The 23,796-nt window shown below is 35.0% G+C and overlaps 1 protein-coding gene across 4 annotated transcripts; it reads right to left on the reverse strand.

Annotated features, from left to right (window-relative positions):
- Nucleotides 1-211: 211 nt before the first annotated feature.
- On the reverse strand, nucleotides 212-3,423 carry LOC113284649 (putative F-box protein At5g50220). Of its 4 annotated transcripts, none has more exons than XM_026534165.1 (5): nucleotides 3,335-3,399; nucleotides 3,047-3,131; nucleotides 1,286-2,766; nucleotides 939-1,025; nucleotides 212-627 (listed from the first exon to the last, which is right to left on the reverse strand). In XM_026534165.1, coding segments are annotated over exons 3-4 (1,272 nt in total). In that variant the 5' UTR covers nucleotides 2,557-2,766; nucleotides 3,047-3,131; nucleotides 3,335-3,399; the 3' UTR covers nucleotides 212-627; nucleotides 939-1,024. The 4 variants fall into 4 exon arrangements, with proteins under 4 accessions (XP_026389950.1, XP_026389951.1, XP_026389949.1 ...); XM_026534166.1 differs by having other exon boundaries at nucleotides 213-656; nucleotides 1,303-2,766; XM_026534164.1 differs by having other exon boundaries at nucleotides 217-656; nucleotides 3,342-3,423.
- Between the last annotated feature and the right edge of the window lie 20,373 nt (nucleotides 3,424-23,796).

Below are 23,796 nucleotides of genomic sequence, written 5' to 3' on the forward strand. Positions count from 1 at the left end.
AAGAATTGGCAAAGGATCATTGAACTCTTTACTGTAAAGAGTGGAGGAAATCCGAATAAGAGGAATAGACATAGTATGGAAAATCGTATATGCACCATCAAGAAAGAAATGAGGAATTTTGTTTGCATCCTCGGCCAGATTTATCGTAACAGAGAAAGCGATTGGTCGACTGAAGACATCGTAAGTTTTTCGCAGCATTTCGGTTTTTCTTGTAATACCGGAGAAAAAATGTGTGTGCTGATTTCGAATTTTGAAAAAATTGTAGGCGCGGAAGGCTCGAATTCAGTATATATCACAGTTTAGGAAAGCATTTCAACATGAAGAATGTTACCAACTTTATAAACATGAATCGGGTTTTGATTACACCATGTGTAATGGCAACAACAACATTGAACCCATAGAACATGTTGGAGAATCCAATTCGGTTGCAGAACCCGCAGACGACGAAAAATTGGCGATAGAACCTGCTCATCCAACGCACAATAACCCACCTTCTGAAGGTAACGCGTCGGTTAGTCGTCAAAGGTCACCAAGACAGGACTCCCAAAAGAAGGCCAAACATGTAGAAGAATCTTCATCTACTTCAATGCAATCTTTACTTGATGCAAGTTCTGAGAAACTCATCAACTATTTCAAAGAAAAGGAGGTATCAAATTCTGCACGGAGACGAGAAGAGAATGATCTTTTTGTTCTTCGGATGAAAGAAAATGAAAGGAGGCGTGAACAAGAATTAATGACTGTGGATATGTCTAAATTATCTCCAGCAGGAAGGGCATGGGTTGAAATCAAACAACAAGAGATACTTAAGAAGCATGGGATTTAAACTACAAGTCTTGCGCAACACTGTATTGGCCTATGGGGGTGTTGGGCAAATCAGGCTACTGTATTTCTATACAAGGCCCGAGATCCAACAAGTTACAACTACTAAAGACACTTACCACAATCTTTCCGTTTCCCAAACGAGCCTTCCTGATTCTTGAACACTTTCCAACGTTCAAACCAGGCTCCAACAACAATCAAAAGTTCTGCAATAAGAGGTCAGATCATTTCAGTGAATAAGATAACATTACAAATTATAACAAAGTTCATACAAATACAAATTGGTCTCTTCAAACATTACAAGATAAATTAAAACAATTTTCCAAAGTACTCGTACATATCCAAGATTGTCGCCAGGAATACAAGAAAAAATGAACTACAGTGCGGTGACAACGAAAGACATAAGATGATGTAAAAGGAATAAGATGATGAAATCTAAAGACCTAGATTGGGGAAGATGATGTACCATTTCAGAGTGCATACCCATTTTTGTAGAGGATATACCATCATACATTCTACTCTTCCTCTGAACTGGCACAAGGCTTTCAACAAAAGTAGTAAACATTTTGATAGAGCAAGCATCTGGAACTGAAAGGGGAGCCCTGCTGGTAGTAATCTCTGTAAAAGTTTTTTCTTTCCAATGGTAAGAATGAAGAGCACGTTATTCATATATCTAGCAGCACCTTGATAAGTTTGTAAGACCATTTGGCGTGTTCCAACCATAGGATAAACATTAAGCGACAAGGTTTTAGTCCAAGGAAAGGGTGAAGTGATAGTTTCGTCGATCCAAATTTCACCACTTGCAGATTTAGTTTTGTTGACCTTCTCGTTGCCATATCTTTGGTCGTCAAATATCCATAGCTTGGAAATAAAAGGATTTATCCTCCGTAGTATACCTAGACGGCCATCAAGTTCTACTAGACGAATGTAACCGTTGAAGCTTTTATCAGGATCCAAAGGTTGATCCCAGATAACTTCAGGGATTTGGATTTCCCTAAATTTCTCAGTTCCAAAATCAAATGCTACTACACATGAAGGCTTGCTCCAATTTTCCCGCCTGATAAACATGTCAGTGCACCAATAAATAGAACCATTCACATATGCACAAGGCAAACTATCACGAAGATAAGGTGGCACTTCAGGTATCCTTCTCCAAGAACCATCGCCTAAAGTAAAAATCTCCCAAACTTCAATAACGTCATCCATATCTTCTTGTAAACAATTGTCCACTTCTCCTACAGTTATATACCACATGCATAACACTTTGTGCTCCCTTGTGGTAGGATCAAATCCAAATTTATATGAAGTAACATGGTAATCTAGAGCGTTTGTTTCAGGATGCTTTTCTTTTTCATCTAGTAACAGTGTTGATTGAATCCAGGGTGATGCTTCTCTCGTCCTTATATTGTATATGCAAACAGCATGCTTGTGATAATCGACAAAACACATCAACCCATTTATGGGTCTTAAAATAAAATCACAACAAAACATATCTATTTTCCTCATGGTGTGGATGTCTGCTCTGCCTATGCCTTCAAGTGATAAATCTGATTTCAAGAAAACCTCGTCCTGTCCCTTACATCTGATTTCTGAGAATTGTTGATTAATGACTGAAGGCAGTGAAATCAGATAAACAAGAGATGGGCGCGCTTTTGATCGAGTGAGATGTAAATCAATAAAGAAGGAGTCTTCTTCAATCAGATACAACCAATGTTTGCTCACGCACTTAAACCGCATAAGTGATTTCAGGGAGTCTGCTTAGTATCTCACTAACTATAATATCATTATCAAGCCTAATACTGAAACTCGGGTTACCAACAATTCCAGTAGTATCTTTATTCAAAATTAGACAAGTATTGAAGTTAGTAATATCACCGCCAGTAATAGCTCCAGGGAGGGATGCCACTTCCACTTCAGAACTCCCTTTGCGATCCATTTCCCAGCTCCCTATCCGATTCATAAGAGGTATATGACCAAGAATAACAGCAATTCAGTGATCTATTAACCAATTTTCTGACAAGGATTGAAACTTTACGGATACAGATCAAATTAAAACGATGATACTGAACAACAGAAACTGAAACTTTACTGATACAGATCAAATTAAAACGATGATACTGAACAACAAAAACTATTTACCAATTTTGTTTATGCCTGCAAAAAAAAAAAATGATACAAACCAAATTCGAAGTACCAATTTTCAATTCTTAGTGAATGGGATACATACCAATTTCGGAGTAGATATAAGAATACAGATTTTCTTCCCTCGTTTTTCGGAATTCCTGAACAAATCTCCCAACACGAAGCAACACCTAGGGTTTAAATAAACAGAAATTACAAGAAGAATGAGTTATAATGATCGATTACTCAGACTTATATCCCCAACACGAAGCCAGGGTTCCCTCGGCCTTATTTTCACTATTCAAATTAAGAAAAACGCATCCCCCATTCATGAAATTAAGCAAGTAAGTTGATAGAATTTCATTTGTTAACGACATCAAGTATCAAACCTTACCTCTTACCTAGGGTTTTATGTTTCCCCTCTTTCTCCCGCTCAAAATAAGAGAAGGAAAGAAAAATTCTTTACCGGATTTAAATGCACTTAATTTAACGGATATGGATGTCCAAACGGATTATCAAAGTTGCATTCAGACTCGATCTGTAATCCGTTGGATTTCAAATATTCCATTCACATCCAACCCATTAACGAACGATTGGTATCAATCCGCAAATAAACGGTTGGCCACGTTTATATCCGCGGATTACGGGTCAAATGCTCACCCCTGGTTTCAGCCATCCCTAGTCCAGGTATGCTCTAACTGATTTCCGATTATAGAATAAATACCAAAGTTGACTATATTTCCTAATTCGTGTTCCTACCTCTCTGGAAGGCCTATTTTCCGTTGTAACCTGCAGGGGATGGGTTCGAACCTCCTTAGCATCAACCTTTGGGTGGTTTGGGTTGGGGTTGAAGAACCTAAGGTGTACTACTAAGGGCCTAAAAGCTTTGGAAATATTCAATAGAAAAGACGGCATTGTGGAGAAGACTAGTTCAGCAGAAGTTCAAGAATAATGTGGATGCATTCATTCCTACAGATGATATAACTCCTAAAAGGAAGAAATGTCTGGAAGCACATATAACTTATGTTCTTAATAATGTGAGATCAACAAGATTTTGGTTAGACAAATGGACTACAACAGGGCCTATAAAGAACAGATTCCTAGCTGTATATAAGGTTTGTTCTAATAAACAAGCTTTTGTGACCGAAATGGTGGTTGACGGTAGATTTTGATGTCAAACAAGGAGAAGAATGTATGCTATAATGTCCAACTAGAGTGGGATCTATTATGTAATGAATTAGGTGCAGTGGATAAATTGAGGAGGAGGAAGATACTGGGAACATGTTGGGGGGTTTACAGTTAACAAATATTATGAAATTCAAATAACTGAACAGGTGGATTACAACTTTGAAAGATTTATATGGCAGAAAAGTATACCACCAAAGGTATTATGGAAGAAAAGTATACCACCAAAGGTAAGCATGACGTTATGGGTTCATTTTCATGAATCTCTATCTACTTTTGATATGTTAATGCATAGAGAAGTGCGTGTAGAGGAGGAATTGTGTCTTTACTGCAAAAAGGAGCTGGAAACTGCTGAACACATTTTGATGGGTTGTCAGTTTGCAGATGAAGTTTGGTCTCATTTTATTAAAGCATTTAAGATCTGTTGGATGTTCCCTGGTACGGTAGAGAAGCATTTTCAAGCTTGAAGATGAATAACTTGAGGGGAAAATGCAGGAAGATTTTTTTGGAAGTTGAGTGATGTTGTGATGTGGCATCTATGGACGGAAAGGAACAAAAAATCTTTTGGAGGGAGAGCTATGGATATTGAGGAGATCATTTTTCTTATTAAGCAGTCTATTTATCTTTAGTTTATTGATAGTGATGATTTTAGGAATGATACTGTAAATCAAGTTTTGTTCCAAAGGGACACAGTTATTCACTTGTAATTGGGTGAAACCATGTTCCTAGGCCTCTAAATATCTTTTCCCTTAATATAATTAACCATTCCTTACTAAAAATAAAAAAATACTCCTTATCCAACTAATTTTGGTTATGGATAATATGCCCTTGATTGATGCTAATATGAATGATTAAGTACAATATATCTAATTAACACTACAAAACACGTGGCATCTTGGAACGGCTATTTTTTCAAAAATAATTCCTAGAGCCTAGTTAGTAATTCGGCGAACTATTCATGAATCCGAACCAAACGGCCGAATTACTGAAACTCCGTATACATATTATGGGCCCGCCAAATTAACCGCGAATAATTCGGAGTAGCGAATAGTTTGGACTTGTAATTCGGTCAAATTTATTAAAGATTCTAAAAACCGAATGGGTTGGGGTTCGAACAACAAACCTCCAGTTCCAACGTCTAATACTCATTGTTCTGTATGCTGTTTTTTTATTTAATTTTGTTTATATATTATATTTAATGCAATAGGAAGTGTATATTATATAACTAATCATTGTTTTTACGACGATTCTTGTTTAGCAGTCGCCATGCTTGTCACACAACCATGCCAAAATATTCTTTTTTCATCAGATAAATCATACCATATGTATATTTTGCCGCGGGATGATGAAATCAAAATATAAATTAGTCTTGTAAGGTTATAATACTTATCAATTTACTATGAATGTAAGCCGAATTTTGAATAATGAACTCATATTTCTAAAATGAATCATACAGTACGTATGATGTTCCGAACTATCTACCGAACAACGAACCGTTGACCGATTTTTTGTCCGAACCCGATCTACCGGAATCCGTATAATTTCTGTATGTATGCCGTCTCGAACTTGTCCCCGTATCCCAAATTACTAACTAGGCCCTAGAGAGGTTTATTTGGGACAGCCCTGGACTGACCGTCCCTAGTGGTCACGGGATGCTTAAACTAAGGTTATAATTTGGACCGTCACTAAAAAACAAATATGACCAAATACTATTAGTGACGGTAGAAGAAGCGACGGCTAGAAAACCGTCGGAAATACCTCTTGGGACGGTTTTGGGGCCTCTTGGGATGCTCTCTGGCCATTCCAAGAGGCCTTTATTTTGTAGTGTAAAGATTAGTGATACATTAACTTTATCATTTGATTTATATTTTGATCTTTTTTTTAATTTAGAAAATGGTGAATGAGGATTTTCCTTTTTTTAAACCCTCAAAGAATATAGTGAAACACGTCCTAACAATAGTTAGTAAAACCTCGTACTTAAATCCCATTATAATTTTGTAGATTTTAATCTATTAAATTAATACGTTAAAAATTTGATTAATACGGTTATAGTTTCCCAGCCGTAATTGAAAATTTTTGGCTGGAAAATAAAAAACTCTCAACCGAAAGTACTATAAACGGGTGGGCAAACATCATATCCCAGCAGTAACCAACATTTTACGGCTGGAAAATAAATAAATCCCAGCCAAAAATACCAGTTACTACTGGGAAACCTTAACCGTAAAACAACCTCTATTTTTTATTATTATTATTGTTATTATTATTATCAAAACCATTTACAACTAGGAAATTCTAACCGTACGTAAACACCTTCTTACGGTTCGGAATTCTAATTTTACGGCTCGGATGCCTGTTTTATGGATTGGAATTCTTATTGTCTCAGTCGTAATATATATAAGATTTACGATTAGGAAAAAAAGAAACCCTAACCGTAATAAACAGTTTCAGAAAAATAATTTTTTTAACTCTAACTTAAGCGAACCGAATCTTTTAACCAATCAAAAGGAGAGACAAATATACTAATTTTAGACAAATATACTAATCTTTCCCGAGAACCGCTCAATTTTAGAAAAGCCATATATACTAATTCAAGAGAGGTGAATTTCTTTGTATATGAAAAGCCATACTAAAATCTGCATGCTCAATTCATAAATTTTAGCGGTCTTTCCTAGTACTAACATTCATTTTGTTAACTTCAGCTACAAATAAAGTTCCACTTCTCAAAGTTATTTGGATGCGTCAGTATCTATTTCCTTATTGTTTTAGTTGTTTATTAGTTCATCTATCTACTAGCTAGGTTATATAGAGATGGTGGACTTGCCACCTTTTTTGCTCAAGCTCACCGTATTTCTTTTCCATGTAGTTTTATTATTACAATCTACTACATCTCTATAGTTATGTATATATAGGATCATCTTCGATATCTTCTCTCTTCTCAGGTTGTGATGTATATGCTATAGTGTTTATTGTGTAGCGTTTCAGTGTTTATCTATCTTTCAGTCTTGGCTTTAAAGATCATATTTCTATTTTTATCCACTAGATTTTTTTTAATCGGTAAAGAATTTGGTGTTGGTGAGTTTCGAACTCAGATCATTGATGTCATCACCTAGTGACTTTACTACTATACTATAGCGATACCAGCATCCACCTGAAGACTGTATTTTCAATTGCAATTGCATTTAGGATCCTTCATTTCATCCCAAATTGTTTGGAAGTCTTTTGATAATCACTACTAAGCATTTCTAGCTAGTTATCTAGGTAGTCTCAGTCTTGCATATTTTCAAATCACCTTTTCATTATTTATCTGGCTGATTGTTTTCTCCTATAATTCATCCAAACTTGTCCTTAACCTTTCTGATATTTGAACTTTTTACAACATAACAACCTTTTACCAGTATATCTCACACATTCAACCAAACCCCAAACTCTATGAACTACTGCACCTTCGTACCGTAAATAATTCTCTCGAAATAACCTTAATTTAGCGCCCCCAAACACTCGCTCATATCTCTCTAACTCCTTCACCTCCTCTCTTAAACTTCCTTGAAGCTTATTTCATTATAATCATAGCCCATAGCAAAGACCATAAAAATTTCTATCAAACCCTACAATACACACCCATTTCACCGTTGTACTGCTAAACTAATTTCTTGTAGTTCAGTAAAACTTTTTAATTTCCCAATAACAATATTAGTTTGGAATTGTCAAGGAATAAGCCAACGAATCACTATCCAATTAGTTTCCCTTCACAAGCCCAGCATTGTATTTCTTTCTGAAAACTTAGCAAGTGATCATCATATGAGAGGCCTGGCTCTATCCCTTCAGTTTCATAATCATTTCTTAGTCGCCAAATTGGAAGGCGTGGTGGTCTTTGCCTAATGTGGGACAACAACCTCAACCTCCAAATTTTAATCCATTCGCAAAACTATATCCACGCAATAGTTACTCCACCACACCCTGAGCAACCTTGGCTTTGTATTGGCATTTATAGATCACCACATCTGAATTTAGGGAAAACCCTACGGTAGAATTTTCCTTCAATTTTCAACAACATCAACCCGGCTATGCCTTGGGTTTTGCTAGGAGATTTCAATGAAATTTTAGATCAATCAGAAGCAAAAAAACAAACAAAAAAGGCAACATACGCACAATCTCAACCAATCTTCACAATGATGGACCAGATGGGTTTTATGGACCTAGGATTCCAAGGAGACCCCTATACCTGGACAAACAACCAACTGGGGAAAGATAACATTCAGGAGAGACCAGATAGAGCTCTCACAGCCCAACATCAGCGAACAACAAACCCCTCATGCAGCAGTTACTGATCTCCCGAGAATATCATATGATCACGCCCCAATCTTATTGCAGGTGAAAGCGATAGATTGGTAAGGAACAAAAAATTATAAATTCGAACATCTATGGCTATCTCAGCCACAGCTCAAACAAGTGGTTGACTCATCTTGGATTCAACAACAACATACTTAACCGATCCTAGACCTTTAATTGAACCTTATAAAAACCAGTCAATCTCTTTCGGGGTGGAATAAAAAAACCTTTGGCCACCTACCAACTATGATCAAGAAGCTAGAACAAAAATAGCTCGAATCAGTGTGCCACCCAAACAATAAATGGCCTACAATTCTGGCTAGTCCAAGAAAAACAGCTAAGAAACAACCACGCAGATCTGCCACAATAACACGCAACATACTGGCAACAAAGATCCATAATTCAATGGCTACAATTAGGCGCTCTCAAAAAAAAATTCTTCCACACCAAAGAAACCATCCATTGATCCTGTAACAATATTCAACAACTCAAAGACGCACAAAACAACTAGGTTAATAATAAAGATGATGTGGTTAAACTCATTCTTGATCATTTTTATGAACAATACACGGCTCCACCTAAGGTGATAGGTGACGATCTTTTTGCAGATATCAACCTAACATTAACTACCAGAAAAATGGACTTGCTTACTAAGGAAGTATCTACAATAGAAATCAGACAAGCTCTCTTCTCCATAAACTTCGAGAGTGTTCTGGTTAAGATGGTTACACAAGTAAATTTTTCAAAGTTTTCTGGAAAATAACTCATACTCAATTGATTGTCATGGTCAAAATATTTTTCAATAATATGAATATACACCTACTCATGAATCACACAAACCTCACGTTAATACCTAAAGTTTATCATACATCAAAAACTTCTCAATTCAGACCCATGAAACTCTACAATGTCACTTATAAAGTCATCCCAAAAATGGGAACTGAATTATGCCACTCATCCCTTTATTAATAAGTCCATTTCAAAGTGCTTTTGTTCCACGGAGATCAATACACGATAAAATAGTAATTGCTGGAGAATTATTCCACCATATCATAACCTCGTGCATCACCAAAGATACAAAAATAACTCTCAAACTGGATATCTAGGAAGCTTTCAATAGCCTCGATTGAGGATTCATCAAAACTGTTTTCATCAAGCATGGATTTCTAAAAATATTTGTGGATTACATCATTCTATGTGTAACAACTATAACATACTCAATCACATTAATGGTACACCACATGGATACACCAATAACAAGAGGCATTAGGCAAGGAACCCTCTTTCGTCTTATATTTTCATAATATGTGCCAAAATCATATCTACTAATTAACCTGGGAAACCTTCAAAACCAAAATCTAGTAAAAGGTCTTCACCCATCAAACAAAGCACCACCCATCATTCATTTAATGTATGCTAACGACCTTCTAATCACTTTCAAAGATTCTACCCAAAGTAACAACCAACCCAGGAAACTACTCCACTCTTACGGATCTTCAGCAGGAAAAGGTTGCTAGAGCACTGCTCAGTCGAAATCGCATGTGTTGCTATCTGAAGCATTTTTTCAATGTTAGTGATCAAAACTATAAGTCTTGATTTCTAGTCTACTATAGCTAAGTCTCGGACTAGGATATAAAGTGTAGTTAAGATCAAGAACTCCATGGAGATCATCATACAAGACGAAGAACTACTCAAGGAACTGGTGGAACTTCACCGACTGAAAGGTATGTGGAGGCTTGAACTTATATATCACTCAAAAGTCTATCTACTCTATCTCCAATCTTGAGAAAAAAGTCGTTTTGCTATATAGACTTTGATTATACACATTTCCTATTTTGAGCCGAGTTTATCTCGCTTATCTATTTCTCGAAATATGTGTTGGTAAGTTTTCACTTTGGCCAATTTCATCTTTACTTAGTAACGAAAGTCATGTTATGTTTCAATTACTTTTAAAATGGCTTCGACGAAAAATGGTTTGTGAATAACAACTATATGACGTCCTCTAAGAATGTTTCAATGATTGAAATGAGAGTTTAGATTATATAACCAATATTGGATATAAGCATTGTTTGGCAACACATATATGTATAAGTCCTTATTCCTTGAACCAAAGTATGCGTACTTTGTTGATCAGGAAAACCGGAACAAGAGATGTGAACCCAGTCCGCGAACTGGCGGAGGTTCTCATCCCGAGAATATCTGCTGGAATTTGTGAACTCCTTCCAGGAACTTAAGTCCGCGAACTAAGTCTACGAACTTGAATTGGTTATATCTAAAGACAATTATTTGTGAACTTATATTTCTATAAACTAAGGAATGCAAATTTCAAACCATGGCTATAAAGTTCATGAATCGATTCGAGTGAATCAAATTGCTTTTGCTTCGATCGTGTCTTATATACTTCTATAAGATCCAATCAATTGAACAACTCTCTAACTAGTTCATTTGAGTTATTTGAACTAGTTATGGTGAAGAAGAATATGGTTGATATGAAAGTGCTCATATGGCTAACCATTTGTTAACTACTGTTGAACCAACAAATGTACATGTTTGGGTACGGTTACACAAACCTAAAATCGTGCATTTTATTTGTGTTTAACAAACTAAGTTTTCGATCCAGCGGTTGAAATATATTAGCTTGAATCTAATCAGGTTTTCATCTAACGGTGAATATTGAATGCTTTGTTACTAATCTAACATTGATTGCAAACCCTGATTTGAAAGACTATATAAGGGAGAACTCTAGCAACTGGGAAATCTAATCCCCACACCTCCTGTGTGATACTAGTTGTATTAGACAGAGTCCATTCTCCTTTAACCTTAGGTTTCTTCTTGTAAACCAGGTTAACGACTTAAAGACTTCATTGGGATTGTGAAGCCAGACCGATACTACTTTCTCGTAGTTGTGTGATCTGATCTTGCATATTTTATCGTGTTGAGTACAATCATAACGATTGGCTTGAGATTATTATCTTCGATAGGCAAGATATAAAAGTAGTCACAAACATCTTCGTCTCATCGTTTGTGATTCCACAATATCTTCTTTCGCCGCGTCGATTATGATTATTGTGAGGTGATTGATAATACTAGGTTGTTCTTCGGGAATATAAGTCCGGGTTATCAATTGGTTCCTTTTCACCTTTATTTATCAAAAGATGGAACAAAAACTTGTAAGCATTTCTGTGGGAGACAGATTTATCTATTACCGTAGACTTTTCTGTAAGATACAGATTTGTTTATCAAAGTCTTCGACTTTGGGTCGTTGCAACTCTTAGTTGTGGGTGAGATCAGCTAAGGTGATCAAGTGCGTAGTATCCTTCTAGGATCAGAGACGTAAGGATCGCAAATGTACCTTGGATCAGTGTGAGATTGATTGGGGTTCAACTACAGTCCAGACCGAAGTTAGTTTGTATTAGGCTAGTGTATGTAGCGGCTTAATACAGTGTGTGTTCAATCTGGACTATGTCTCGGGGTTTTTCTGCATTTGCGGTTTCCTCGTTAAAAAATTCTGGTGTCTGTGTTATTTATTTTCCACATTATATTTTGTTATATAATTGAAATATCACAGGTTGTGTGTTAGAATCAATCAATTGGATATCCGACCTTTGGTTGTTGATTGAAATTGATTAATACTTGAACATTGGTCTTTAGTACCTTTCAAGTGATTTCTCTGGTATTCAATTAGACTCGCAGATTCCTATTTGCTTGATTAAGAATTGAATCGAGAAAGAGAGATGTAACTCTTTGATATACTTTATTAAGATTGAGTCTTGTTGATTCTCTTGAAAGTATATTGGAGTTAGTTCATACAGATTGCTAATCGAAATATTGGGTGTGGTTGTTGCACCCCTTCTTTTTCAATTGGTATCACAGAAGGCAAACACGTTAAAGACCTTACAAGTCTGTGTTTGTAGCGATCTGACTTTATGGACGGAGGTGCTATCTCTATTAACGTAACACCAGTCTTCGATGGCTTTAATTACTTATGGTGGAAATTTGTTATGCGAGCTTTTCTTCAAGCACGTGATTTTCAATCATGGGTATATGTAGTTAATGGCTATAATGCTCCCGTTGTGGCAGTAGGAAATGTAAACGTTCCTAAGGACATTGGTGAATACAGTCATGCCGAGATACTTGCTGCAAAGCAAAATTCTGACGGTTTTAATGTCATCATACATGTCATTACCCCAGATCTTCAGCACCATGTGACTACGTGCACTAGGTCTAAAGATGCTTGGGATATCTTAGAAACCGTATTCGAAGGTAATACCAGTGAAAAGGAAGCTAGGCTTAAAACCTTAATTCCTATGGCAGATGAAGATTCATTTGATGAGTTTAATCACAAAGTGTCTGAAATTGTTAATGCATTTTTTACATTGGGTAAGACTATTCCTGAAAGGGACATTGTGATGAAAATTCTGAGATCGCTGCCGTCTAGATATGATTCTAAGAAGCATGCCATCATTGAGGGAAATAACCTTAATACACTTTCCAGAAATTCCCTAGCTGGTAAGTTCAAGATTTTCGATCTTGAACTTGAACAAAGAGAGAAGCGTCATCTGGTTAGCAACCTTGTTGTTTCATCTGATCGTAAGTCTCGACGTCCTAAATTGACTGATAAAAGGGATGAGAATTGCTTTAATTCGACTCTGTCACTGTTTATACAACAGCTTAAGAAATCTCTTAGACTGAATAAAAGAAATCTCAGTCAATCAATAAAAAGGTTCAGAAAAACTATGCTAACAATACTGGTTTCAAGTGCTATAGAAGTGTTCATGATACTTCCAATTGTCCTGATACGGAATTGAGTGAGATAACTAAAGCATGGATGGCTAATCTTGACTACTGTCCTGAGGATGATATATGTGATGGTTGTCTTAATCTTTTTGCTGACAATCACGTTTGTCCTCCTAACAGTCCTGATTATTCCATGATAAACAATCTTACTTCCTCAGAAATACTTCAACTGGAAAAGGAAGTCTTAATTAAAAGGATTGAAAATATGGAACGTCAACTGTCTAATTTAAAATTGGAGATGATCAGTTGCAATCGTGGTTCTTACCAGACATATCGAACCTCTTCGATTATTCCACTTAAAAATTGTCAGCAAATTCCTCCTGATTCCATATCATTCGTAAGTCACGTTGACGACAAGGATCATGTAGAAAATCACAAGAACGTACCTAATCTTGTGATTTCCTCATATCAGGATCATCTCAAAAAATTTGGCACTAAGAAACAGGAAAAGCTCTCCTCCGTCAAACATTGTTTGCAGAAGAAGAAAAAGAAATCTCATACAAAACCCTCTGCCTTTGTAAAAGATATTTCTAAAAAAATGCATAGTTTACGAAAATCAACAATCAAAGTTTTCAAATCTGGGCTAAAAGAAAGAAAGGATGATGTACATAATTATTCTTTCTTAAAAACAAGACAGAAACAAAGAATAACGAATACTTCATCCCCTCGTAAGAAGTTACCCAATCCTATAGTGGATTGGAACAACTACAGTTTGTAATACTGTATTGATGATTTTTGTCTATCCCTCTTAGACAAAGATCATAATCTTCGAGAGGGTTGTGATGAAATATTTATGTTGTTATTTCAATTGATTTTAGCCTAGAACTGTTTAAGTTTTCAAACAGTTTTTTTTCCTTAAGACCTCTTCTGAGGATAACCAATTTCTGTTAGGGTTTTGGTCAAAGGTCATTTTGGATATTTATCTCCTATCCTCAACTCCTTTTAAAATGAAGTTTTTCTCCTTAGCATAAACATTTTATCTATCTCTTCTATCATGTCCTCTTCAAGTCTTTCAAGCAAAGAAAGTATGTTTGGAATGTTCTCTTTCCATGTAAGAAGATACGGTTTGATTCTTCTGATAATGTGATGAGCCCTGACAATCGTGGTTATTCTCTGGACGGGAACATCTCTGGTTCTCATTTTGATAAGCTCTCTTTAACCATGAATCTCGTCTTGGAACAAGTTCGTGCCCTGAAAAGTGAACTTGAAGCCTCTTCCAAGAGTCTTGAAGAAAATATGGATAATCTGGAATCTAGAATTGATCTGATCGAAGATGAACTTGATGAATACAAAGAATATGAGAAGAGTATTCAAAGTAAGTGAAATACTTTATAGGAGTTATTTGCCTAGTAAATCTTCTATTTTCTTGTTTTGTTTAGAAGAATAACTAGAGTTTGGAATAGCCATTATTGTGATTACACATAGCTATGTCCAACGTTTTCATCTTCATGTTTTTATATTTATTTGTTTAAATTCTAAAATTGTTTGGAGGATGATTTTTGCAGTATTAATCTTATGGTTTTATATATTGCAATTTGTTATGGGATATGTGTGTTTGCGTCCGTGAACTGTGATTGTCCCATACCTTGTCAAAAGTTAAGTCTTTCATATGTCGATATGCATGTATTGATAAAAGAATGAATGGACTTTTGACAACACAAAAGTTTGAAGCCTATGATGTCATTATTGATGGAAGATAGGATGAACTTTTGTTGACAAGGATTATGTATTATATGTCATTATGTGAATAGTGATGGAAAATAGAATCAATCCTTATATATTCCGCATTATTGATCTTCCCTGATCCATATTTTATGTATATACTGTGAGGCTCCGTAAGTTCTCTTATGTCAAGCATGATCAATTAAATTTATCACTTTTGTGGTTAAATTGGTTGAATATTTCTGATTAGATTAATTATGGGTTCTCTTGTGATTAATCTAATTGAGTACTTTGGGATTCAAATTCATATTTGTATGTGATTTGATATGTCCAAAGAAATCCTTCTTTTCTTTTGAAATTAAAGTCATTCTTGTTGTTCTTTCAGGAATGACATTTTATGGGGGAGAGTTCTTAATTGAACTTGTGCTTAATTTCCAAATCTTTGTGGGGTGTGCGGCTGTGGAATATTATAGGGGTTATCTTGTATCTTTATAAACTCCTTGATGAATGCATTTAGCTTCGGCTTTATGATTTCATCTAAACAAGTTGACATATGCTTTCTTTTGGTCATGAAATGTCTCTTTTGGAAATTTCAATTAGGATCCCGTTTTCGTACCTTTGCCAATTTTATTGACAAAAAGGGGGAGAATTAATATGTAGTTCATACTACAAATACATATGGTTTTCGGATCATTATGTAAGGGGGAGTGGTTTCCATGTGATGGAGTATTGACTAAGGGGGAGTTATACATATCACCATAGTATTGTTGTTGAAGTTGTGATACAATTGAACTTTGATGTTGTGTAATAATATTATGACACTGTATAACAATGATTGAGAATACTTGTTTTCTCATTTTTATGGCTACGGATTTTCAACAACGATGATACTGAACTTAAAACCTTTGGGATCACTGGAGTACTTGGAAGTGACGAAGATTTCGAGTAATGTTGAAGATCAGGCATGTGGAATAGGAGCTACAAAAGTTTATTTATTTATTTTTGTATTCCATATGTATTGATGATTTTGTCACTAAAATTGACAAAAGGGGAGATTGTTAGATCACTGCTCGGTCGAACTTGCATGCATTGCTATCTCAAGCATGTTTGTCAATGATAGTGATCAAAACTATAAGTCTTGATTTCTAGTCTACTATAGCTAAGTCTCGGACTAGGATAGAAAGTGTAGTTGAGCTCAAGAACTCCATGGTGATCATCATACAAGACGAAGAAATACTCAAGGAACTGGTGGAACTTCATCGACTAAAAGGTATGTGGAGACTTGAACTTATCTATTACTCAAAAGTCTATCTACTCTATCTCATATCTTGAGACAAAAGTCGTTTCGCTATATAGACTTTGATTATACACATTTGCTATTTCGAGCTGAGTTTATCTCGCTTATATATTTCTCGAAATATGTGTTGGTAAGCTTTCGCTTTGGCCAAGTTCATCTTTACCTAGTGACGAAAGTCATGTTATATTTCAATCACTTTGAAAATGGCTTTGACGAAAAGTGGTTTGTGAATAACAACTATATAACGTCCTCTAAGAATGTTTCAATGATTGAAATGAGAGTTTAGATTATATAACCAATGTTGGATATAAGCATTGTGTAGCAACACATATATGTATAAGTCCTTATTCCTTGAACCAAAGTATGCGTACTTTGTTGATCAGGAAAACCGGAACAAGAGCTGTGAACTCAGTCCACGAACCCAGTTCGTGAACTGGCGGAGGTTCTCATCCCGAGAATATCCGCTGGAGTTTGTGAACTCCTTCCGGGAACTTAAGTCCGCGAACTAAGTCTGCGAACTTGAGTTGGTTATATCAAAATACGATTATTTGTGAACTTATATTTATATAAACTAAGGAATGCAAATTGCAAACCATGGCTATAAAGTTCATGAATCGATTCGAGTGAATCAAATCGTTTTTGCTTCGATTATGTCTTATATAGCTATATAAGATTTATACAATTGAACAACTCTCTAACTAGTTCATTTGAGTCATTTGAACTAGTTATGGTGGAGAAGAATATGGTTGATATGAAAGTGCTCATATGGCTAACCATTTGGTTAACTATTGTTGAACCAACAAATGTACATGTTTGGGTACGGTTACACAAACCTAAAATCGTGCATTTCATTTGTGTTTAAAAAGCTAAGTTTTCGATCCAGCGGTTGAAAGATATTAGCTTGAATCTAATCAAGTTTTCATCTAACGGTGAATATTGAATGCTTTGTTACTAAGATAACATTGATTGCAAACCCTGATTTGAAAGACTATATAAGGGAGAACTCTAGCAACTAGGAAACCTAATCCCCACACCTCCTGTGTGATACTAGTTGTATTATCTAGAGTCCATTCTCCTTTAACCTTATGTTTCTTCTTGTAAACAAGGTTAACGACTTAAAGACTTCATTGGGATTGTGAAGCCAGACCGATACTATTTTCTCGTAGTTGTGTGATCTGATCTTGCATATTCTATCGTGTTGAGTACAATGGTAACGATTGGCTTGAGATTATTATCTCTGATATGAAAGATATAAAAGTAGTCACAAACATCTTCACCTCATCGTTTGTGATTCCACAATATCTTCTTTCGCCGCGTCGATTAAGATTATTATGAGGTGATTGATAATACTAGGTTGTTCTTCGGGAATCTAAGTTCGGGTTATCAATTGGTTCATGTTCATCTTGATTTATCAAAATACGGAACAAAAACTAGTAGGTATTTATGTAGGAGATGGATTTATCTATTCCGTAAACTTTTCTGTGTGATACAGATTTGTTTATCAAAGTCTTCGACTTTGGGTCGTTGCAACTCTTAGTTGTGGGTGAGATCATCTAAGGGAATCAAGTGCGTAGTATCCTGCTGGGATCAGAGACATAAGGATCGCAAATGTACCTTGGATCAGTGTGAGATTAATTGGGGCTCAACTACATTCCAGACCGAAGTTAGTTTGTAGTAGGCTAGTGTCTGTAGCGACTTAATACAGTGTGTTTTCAATCTGGACTAGGTCCCGGGGATTTTCTGCATTTGCGGTTTCCTCGTTAACAAAATTCTGGTGTCTGTGTTATTTCTTTTCCGCATTATATTTTGTTATATAATTGAAATATCACAGGTTATGCGTTAGAATCAATCAATTGGAAATCCGACCTTTGGTTGTTGATTGAAATTGATTGATACTTGAACATTGGTCTTTGGTACCGTTCAAGTGATTTCTCTTGTATTCAATTAGACTCGCAGATTCCTATTTGGTTGAGTAAGAATTGAATCGAGAAAGATATATATAACTCTTTGATATACTTTATATTGAGTCTAGTTGATTCTCTTTAAAGTATATTAGAGTTAGTCCATACAGATTGCTAATCGAAATATTGGGTATCGTTGTTGTACCCCCGCCTTTTCAATTGGTATCAGCGCAGGAAAATACATTAAAGACCTTACAAGTCTGTGTTTGTAGCGATCTGACTTTATGGACATAGGTGATATATCTATTAACGTACCACCAGTCTTCGATGGCTCTAATTACTTATGGTGGAAAATTTCTATGTGAGATTTTCTTCAAGCACGTGAATTTCAATCATGGGTATATGTAGTTAATGGCTATGATGCTCCCGTTGTGTCAATAGGAAATGTAAATGTTCCTAAGGACATTGGTGAATACAGTCCTGCCGAGATACTTGCTGCAAAGCAAAACTCTGACAGTTTGAACGCCATCATACATGTCATTACCACAGATCTTCAGCACCATGTGACTACATGCACTTGGTCTAAAGATGCTTGGGATATCTTTGAAACCGTATTCGAAGGTAATACCAGTGAAAAAGAAGCTAGGCTTAAAACCTTAATTCCAATTGGGAAAACCTTTGTATGGCAGATGAAGATTCATTTGATGAGTTTAATCACAAAGTGTCTGAAATTGTTAATGCATCTTTTGCATTGGGTACGACTATTCCTGAAAAGGACATTGTGATGAAAATTCTCAGATCGCTATCGTCTAGATACGATTCTAAGAAGCATGCCATCATTGAGGAGAATAACCTTAATACACTTTCCAAAAATTCCCTAGCTGGTAAGTTCAAGATTTTCAATCTTGAACTTGAACAAAGAGAGAAGCATCATCTGGTTAGCAACCTTGTTGTTGCATCTGATCGTAAGTCTAGACGTCCTAAATTGATTGATAAAAGGGATGAGAATTGCTTTAATTCGACTCTGTCACTGTTTATACAACAGCTTACGAAATCTCTTAGATAGAATAAAAGAAAGTCTCAAAAGAAAGCTCAGTCAATCAATAAAAAGGTTCAGAAAAACTATGCTAACAATACTGGTTTCAAGTGTTATAGAAGTGTTCATGATACTTCCAGTTGCCCTGATACGGAGTTGAGTGAGATAACTAAAGCATGAATGGCTACTCTTGACTATTGTCCTAAGGATGATATATGTGATGGTTGTCTTAATCTTTTTGCTGACAATCACGTTTGTCCTCCTAATAGTCCTGATTATTCCAAGATAAACAATCTTACTTCATCAGAAATACTTCAACTAGAAAAGGAAGTCTTAATTAAAAGGATTGAAAATCTAGAATATCAATTGTCTAATTTAAAATTGGAGATGATCAGTTGCAATCGTGGTTCTTACAAGACATATCGAACCTCTTCGACTATGCCACTTAAAAATTGTCAGCAAATTTCTCCTGATTCTATATCATTCGTAAGTCACCTTGACGACAAGATCATATAGAAAAACACAAGAACGTATCTAATCTTATGATTTCCTTATATCAGGATCATCTCAAAATTTGTGGCAATAAGAAACAGGAAAAGCTCTCCTCCGTCAAACATTGTTTGCAGAAGAAGAAAAAGAAATCTCATACAAAACCCTCTGCCTTTGTAAAAGAGATTTCCAAAAGAATGCATAGTTTACGAAAATCAACAATCAAAGTTTTCAAATATGGACTAAAAGAAAGAAAGGATGATATACATAACTCTTCTTTCTTAAAAACAAGACAGAAACAAGAAATAACGAATACTTCATCCCCTCGTAAAAAGTTACCGAATCCTAACTTTAAGTAATGTTAACATTATATATCTTATGTTGTCCATGTAACTCTAATATAAATGGAATTTTCGAGTTAGAGGTCTTTAATAATAATTAATAATTATTAGATCCTCTAAAGTTACTATAACGATTTTCCTAAGGTGGTTACTCCGTAGATCAAAATCTGTCACCGCGAAAAACAATCTCACCTTATTCATTCCAGATTTTTGTTAAGATATTATCAAACGATCATGTCCAACATTCACATCATTGTTCCTATTTAATCCCGTCGACCCTATATAGATGCCGAATTTTGGAATTTTCTTGTCCTACTAGATAGGTGGAAATCTAATTCCAAAAAGGTTCTCTCCACCTATGGATATCATCACAATCAAGTTTATGTTTTTAGTATCGGGAATAGGATTAAGGCTAAACATGAAAAGTAATTAATGGATATTTGTGTAAACAAAATTATTCCGTAATCTAAGAGATTTCACCTATTAAACCTATATATAGGGGATGGAGGGAGCATTATTTTCTTCTCAGATTTGTCTAAAGTTCTCTCATCTTTTATACCAAAACTATTACCCTGCTACTCTAATTAATTTTCTCCCTCTTATTTCTCATATTTTCTTTGACACCAATAGTAGGATCTTGCAAAAGACGAGTTTGTATCCATCACTACACGTGTCTTACAAATTCAAGCATTTTTAAAATTATAACTTTTTTATATCATCAATTTTAGATCTTTTTTCATTGAGTTTCTTTCAATTGATGGATTTTAAATGTCATAGCCGTATGAAATTCAAGAAACTTGAAAGAAAATAGAATAATTTTGAGTATGAACTTTACCTGGAAATTAGGGTCGAAACCCGGTGTGGAGGAAAAGGATAACGCTACTTGTTACATAGAAGTTTTGAGTATGAAACCTTACCTAGAAATTAGGGATAGCCCCTATATTAATAGATTATCTTATTCGAATTCGGATTTGAAGAAATATAAGGATATTTATAATCAAGAAGATACTTTTATTTAAAGGAAAGACAGGCTTTAGGGATAACCCCTTTACTAATAGATTACCTTATTTAAATTGGGATTTGAAGAAATACAAGAAGGGGAATTAGTATTCCACGATCCTTTTAAAGTGTCATGCATTACAAATTGGCATAAACTATGTGCTAAACTGCTAATGCATTTACATTTTATTTTATTTTGGACCAAAAGCAAATTTAACTTCCACAAAAGAATATACATGCTTCTTTAATCAACAACGCCAATGACTTTATGCTCCATGGAATATCTATGACATTTACTAAAATGGCTTTAGCATTTGCAACATCACCTTCTAATAAAACAAGAATGATGGGAACGTGCTTAGATCAATGGCTAGCAAATGATCTAGCAAGTGGGAGTAAGTTAATTAAGTCATGAGAAAGGATCCCCTCACATTTTATTATCACATTATCTCACACGTTGGACGTCAGTTTTATGAATAAAAAGCAAACCGTAATGGATTTGAAGCTAATATTTTGGGATTATGTTCCTCATAACAAGTTCTATATACCTACCAAAAATGAGCGTACTCCGAGACATATAAACACCACCATATACTACTTTAAAAATGAACCGTTGAAAAAATCAACGGATTTCTGGCCGTCGAAATTAAGACCGGTAGATTGTGAGGTTTTATATTTCGTAATGTGCTCATTTTTGGTAGGTATGCAATTATCTAAATGTTCACATAATTTCATAGAAAAGCGGGTGAATTTGGAAATCACAATTTGCAACTTCTTAGCAATAAGAATTGGTTTTATATAATAGAATAGATATACCATATTCAACCGTTGAGCTAGAGAAATGCCGGCCTACCTGAACAGCTTTAATTAGATTGTGACATGAAAAAAGAAGCATCAAGAAGACAATTAGTGGGGTGTTAAATTCTTAAAACCTTAAAAATCTTATTCGGGGAAACTTATACTTTACTAAAAAAAAATATTTTTGTAAATTCCTCACTTATTCTCTCTCATCTCTTTTCCTCTTTTTTCTAAGAGAAAACTCTTTAGTCTCCATTAATTGGATCAGAGATCTGAGCAAAATTTCTTTTTCTTTTCAAGTTTTAATCAAATAAAGTAGTTTTTTTTTTGTTTTTGATGTTATTTGACATATTTCTTCGTTATTTGGAGCGATTTTTCTTCGCCATTTGGGACGAGTTTCTCTTCGCTTTGAAGGCGATTTATTCAAACCTTGATCACTGGTTCGTGACTTGCTATTCTCGATTCAAGAACATCAACAATCCAATACGGTATTGCTTAGAATCTATATTCAATCTAAGGAATTCAAGGCATCCGGGTTCGTTTGGATCTACAAGGGCAAATAACTCCTTTCTTATATGAGTATCTTTTATTGAAGAAGAAGAAAAAAATATGATTAAACGGTCGGAATCGATTCCGGATTATACCATCATCCTTCCCTACTACATTTACAAAAATTGGGTATCTTTACGGTATATGGCTCTTTCTCTTCGCGGTGTATTTGTAATTAATATCTTCATTTGTATTAGGGGTTTTATTATCTTGTACCTTGATGTTTTTGTTATTCTTGTAAGCGATCATGTAATCACGTTTCGATTTAAATGAATTGAAATTTATTGATTTACCAAAAAAAAGAAATATTTTTGTAAATGACATTTAAACCGAATCAACTAGTGGACATTTATGTAAATTGAATAAAAGACTGAGACTACAAGAATTTTAAAAACCACACTCAATGCTTCAAGTCTATGATTTATGGTGTTATTCTAACTCCAACCCTCCCTATACCCGCGCACGCTTGTTACATAATGATATTTACAAAATTAAGAAATCCTTGTTTCAATTTTCTCCAACACTGCAACTCTCCCAGATATTTGAAAACCGATTATTAGAAATTTAGTTAATCAACTCTCACACAAGAGAGATTATAGACCGAATATCGATGAAAATAATGGATTCAAAAGTCTTAGACTTGTATTCCCTCCGTCCCACTATTAAATGACCTAGTTTAAGTTTGCACAATTTTTAAGGCAAGCAAGGAAAAAGAGTATATTTAAGCATTTTTTATAATTATATCCTTATAGATAATAACTAGTGAAATTTTGAAATGATTTATCTCTCAAATTACACCACGGATGTTCGCAAACTTCATACCATTGAAAAGCATTTTAAAACACCTATGTAACGAATATAAACATGTCTATCAAATTATGCATATTTCTTATATTTCTTATAATCAATTAAAAGGATAATTTTAGAAATATCTCTTGTTTAGTGATATAGGTCACTTAATGGTGGGACAAAATCTAAAAGTAAATAGGTCATTTAATGGTGGGACGGAGGGAGTATGATATAAACGGACCAAAAAAATATTTGCTCACAAAATTAAAATAGAAAAACAAGAATTTATAAGCATAAAACATAAGATATAAAAACAAGAATTTATAAGCATACATCATAAGATATTTATCGTACACAACTCAAGAATGTGTGCACATGAATTAAGTATGCCGGCCCGCATACAACAGACACTATTCAGTTCCTCAGGTCAGCATTTTCTTGCATTTCAGTTTAACAAAATTTCAATAGCTATTTTGCATGTATACAGACCAACATTTTGGTTTTCTAATAGAGATATTGGTATTTTTCATGGACAGAATAGCGTTTGGATTTTGGACGAAAGCCCTTATCATTTGGGAAACAAAGGAAACACACCAGAAGTTTTCTGGTCCACGAGTTAAAAGGATGGCTAGCAATCTGACATTGGAAACAAATTAATTTACATTGGTAAAAGGAGAGGGCCTC

Source organism: Papaver somniferum, chromosome 5 (genome assembly GCF_003573695.1).
Source record: "Papaver somniferum cultivar HN1 chromosome 5, ASM357369v1, whole genome shotgun sequence".
Lineage (NCBI taxonomy): Eukaryota > Viridiplantae > Streptophyta > Magnoliopsida > Ranunculales > Papaveraceae > Papaver > Papaver somniferum.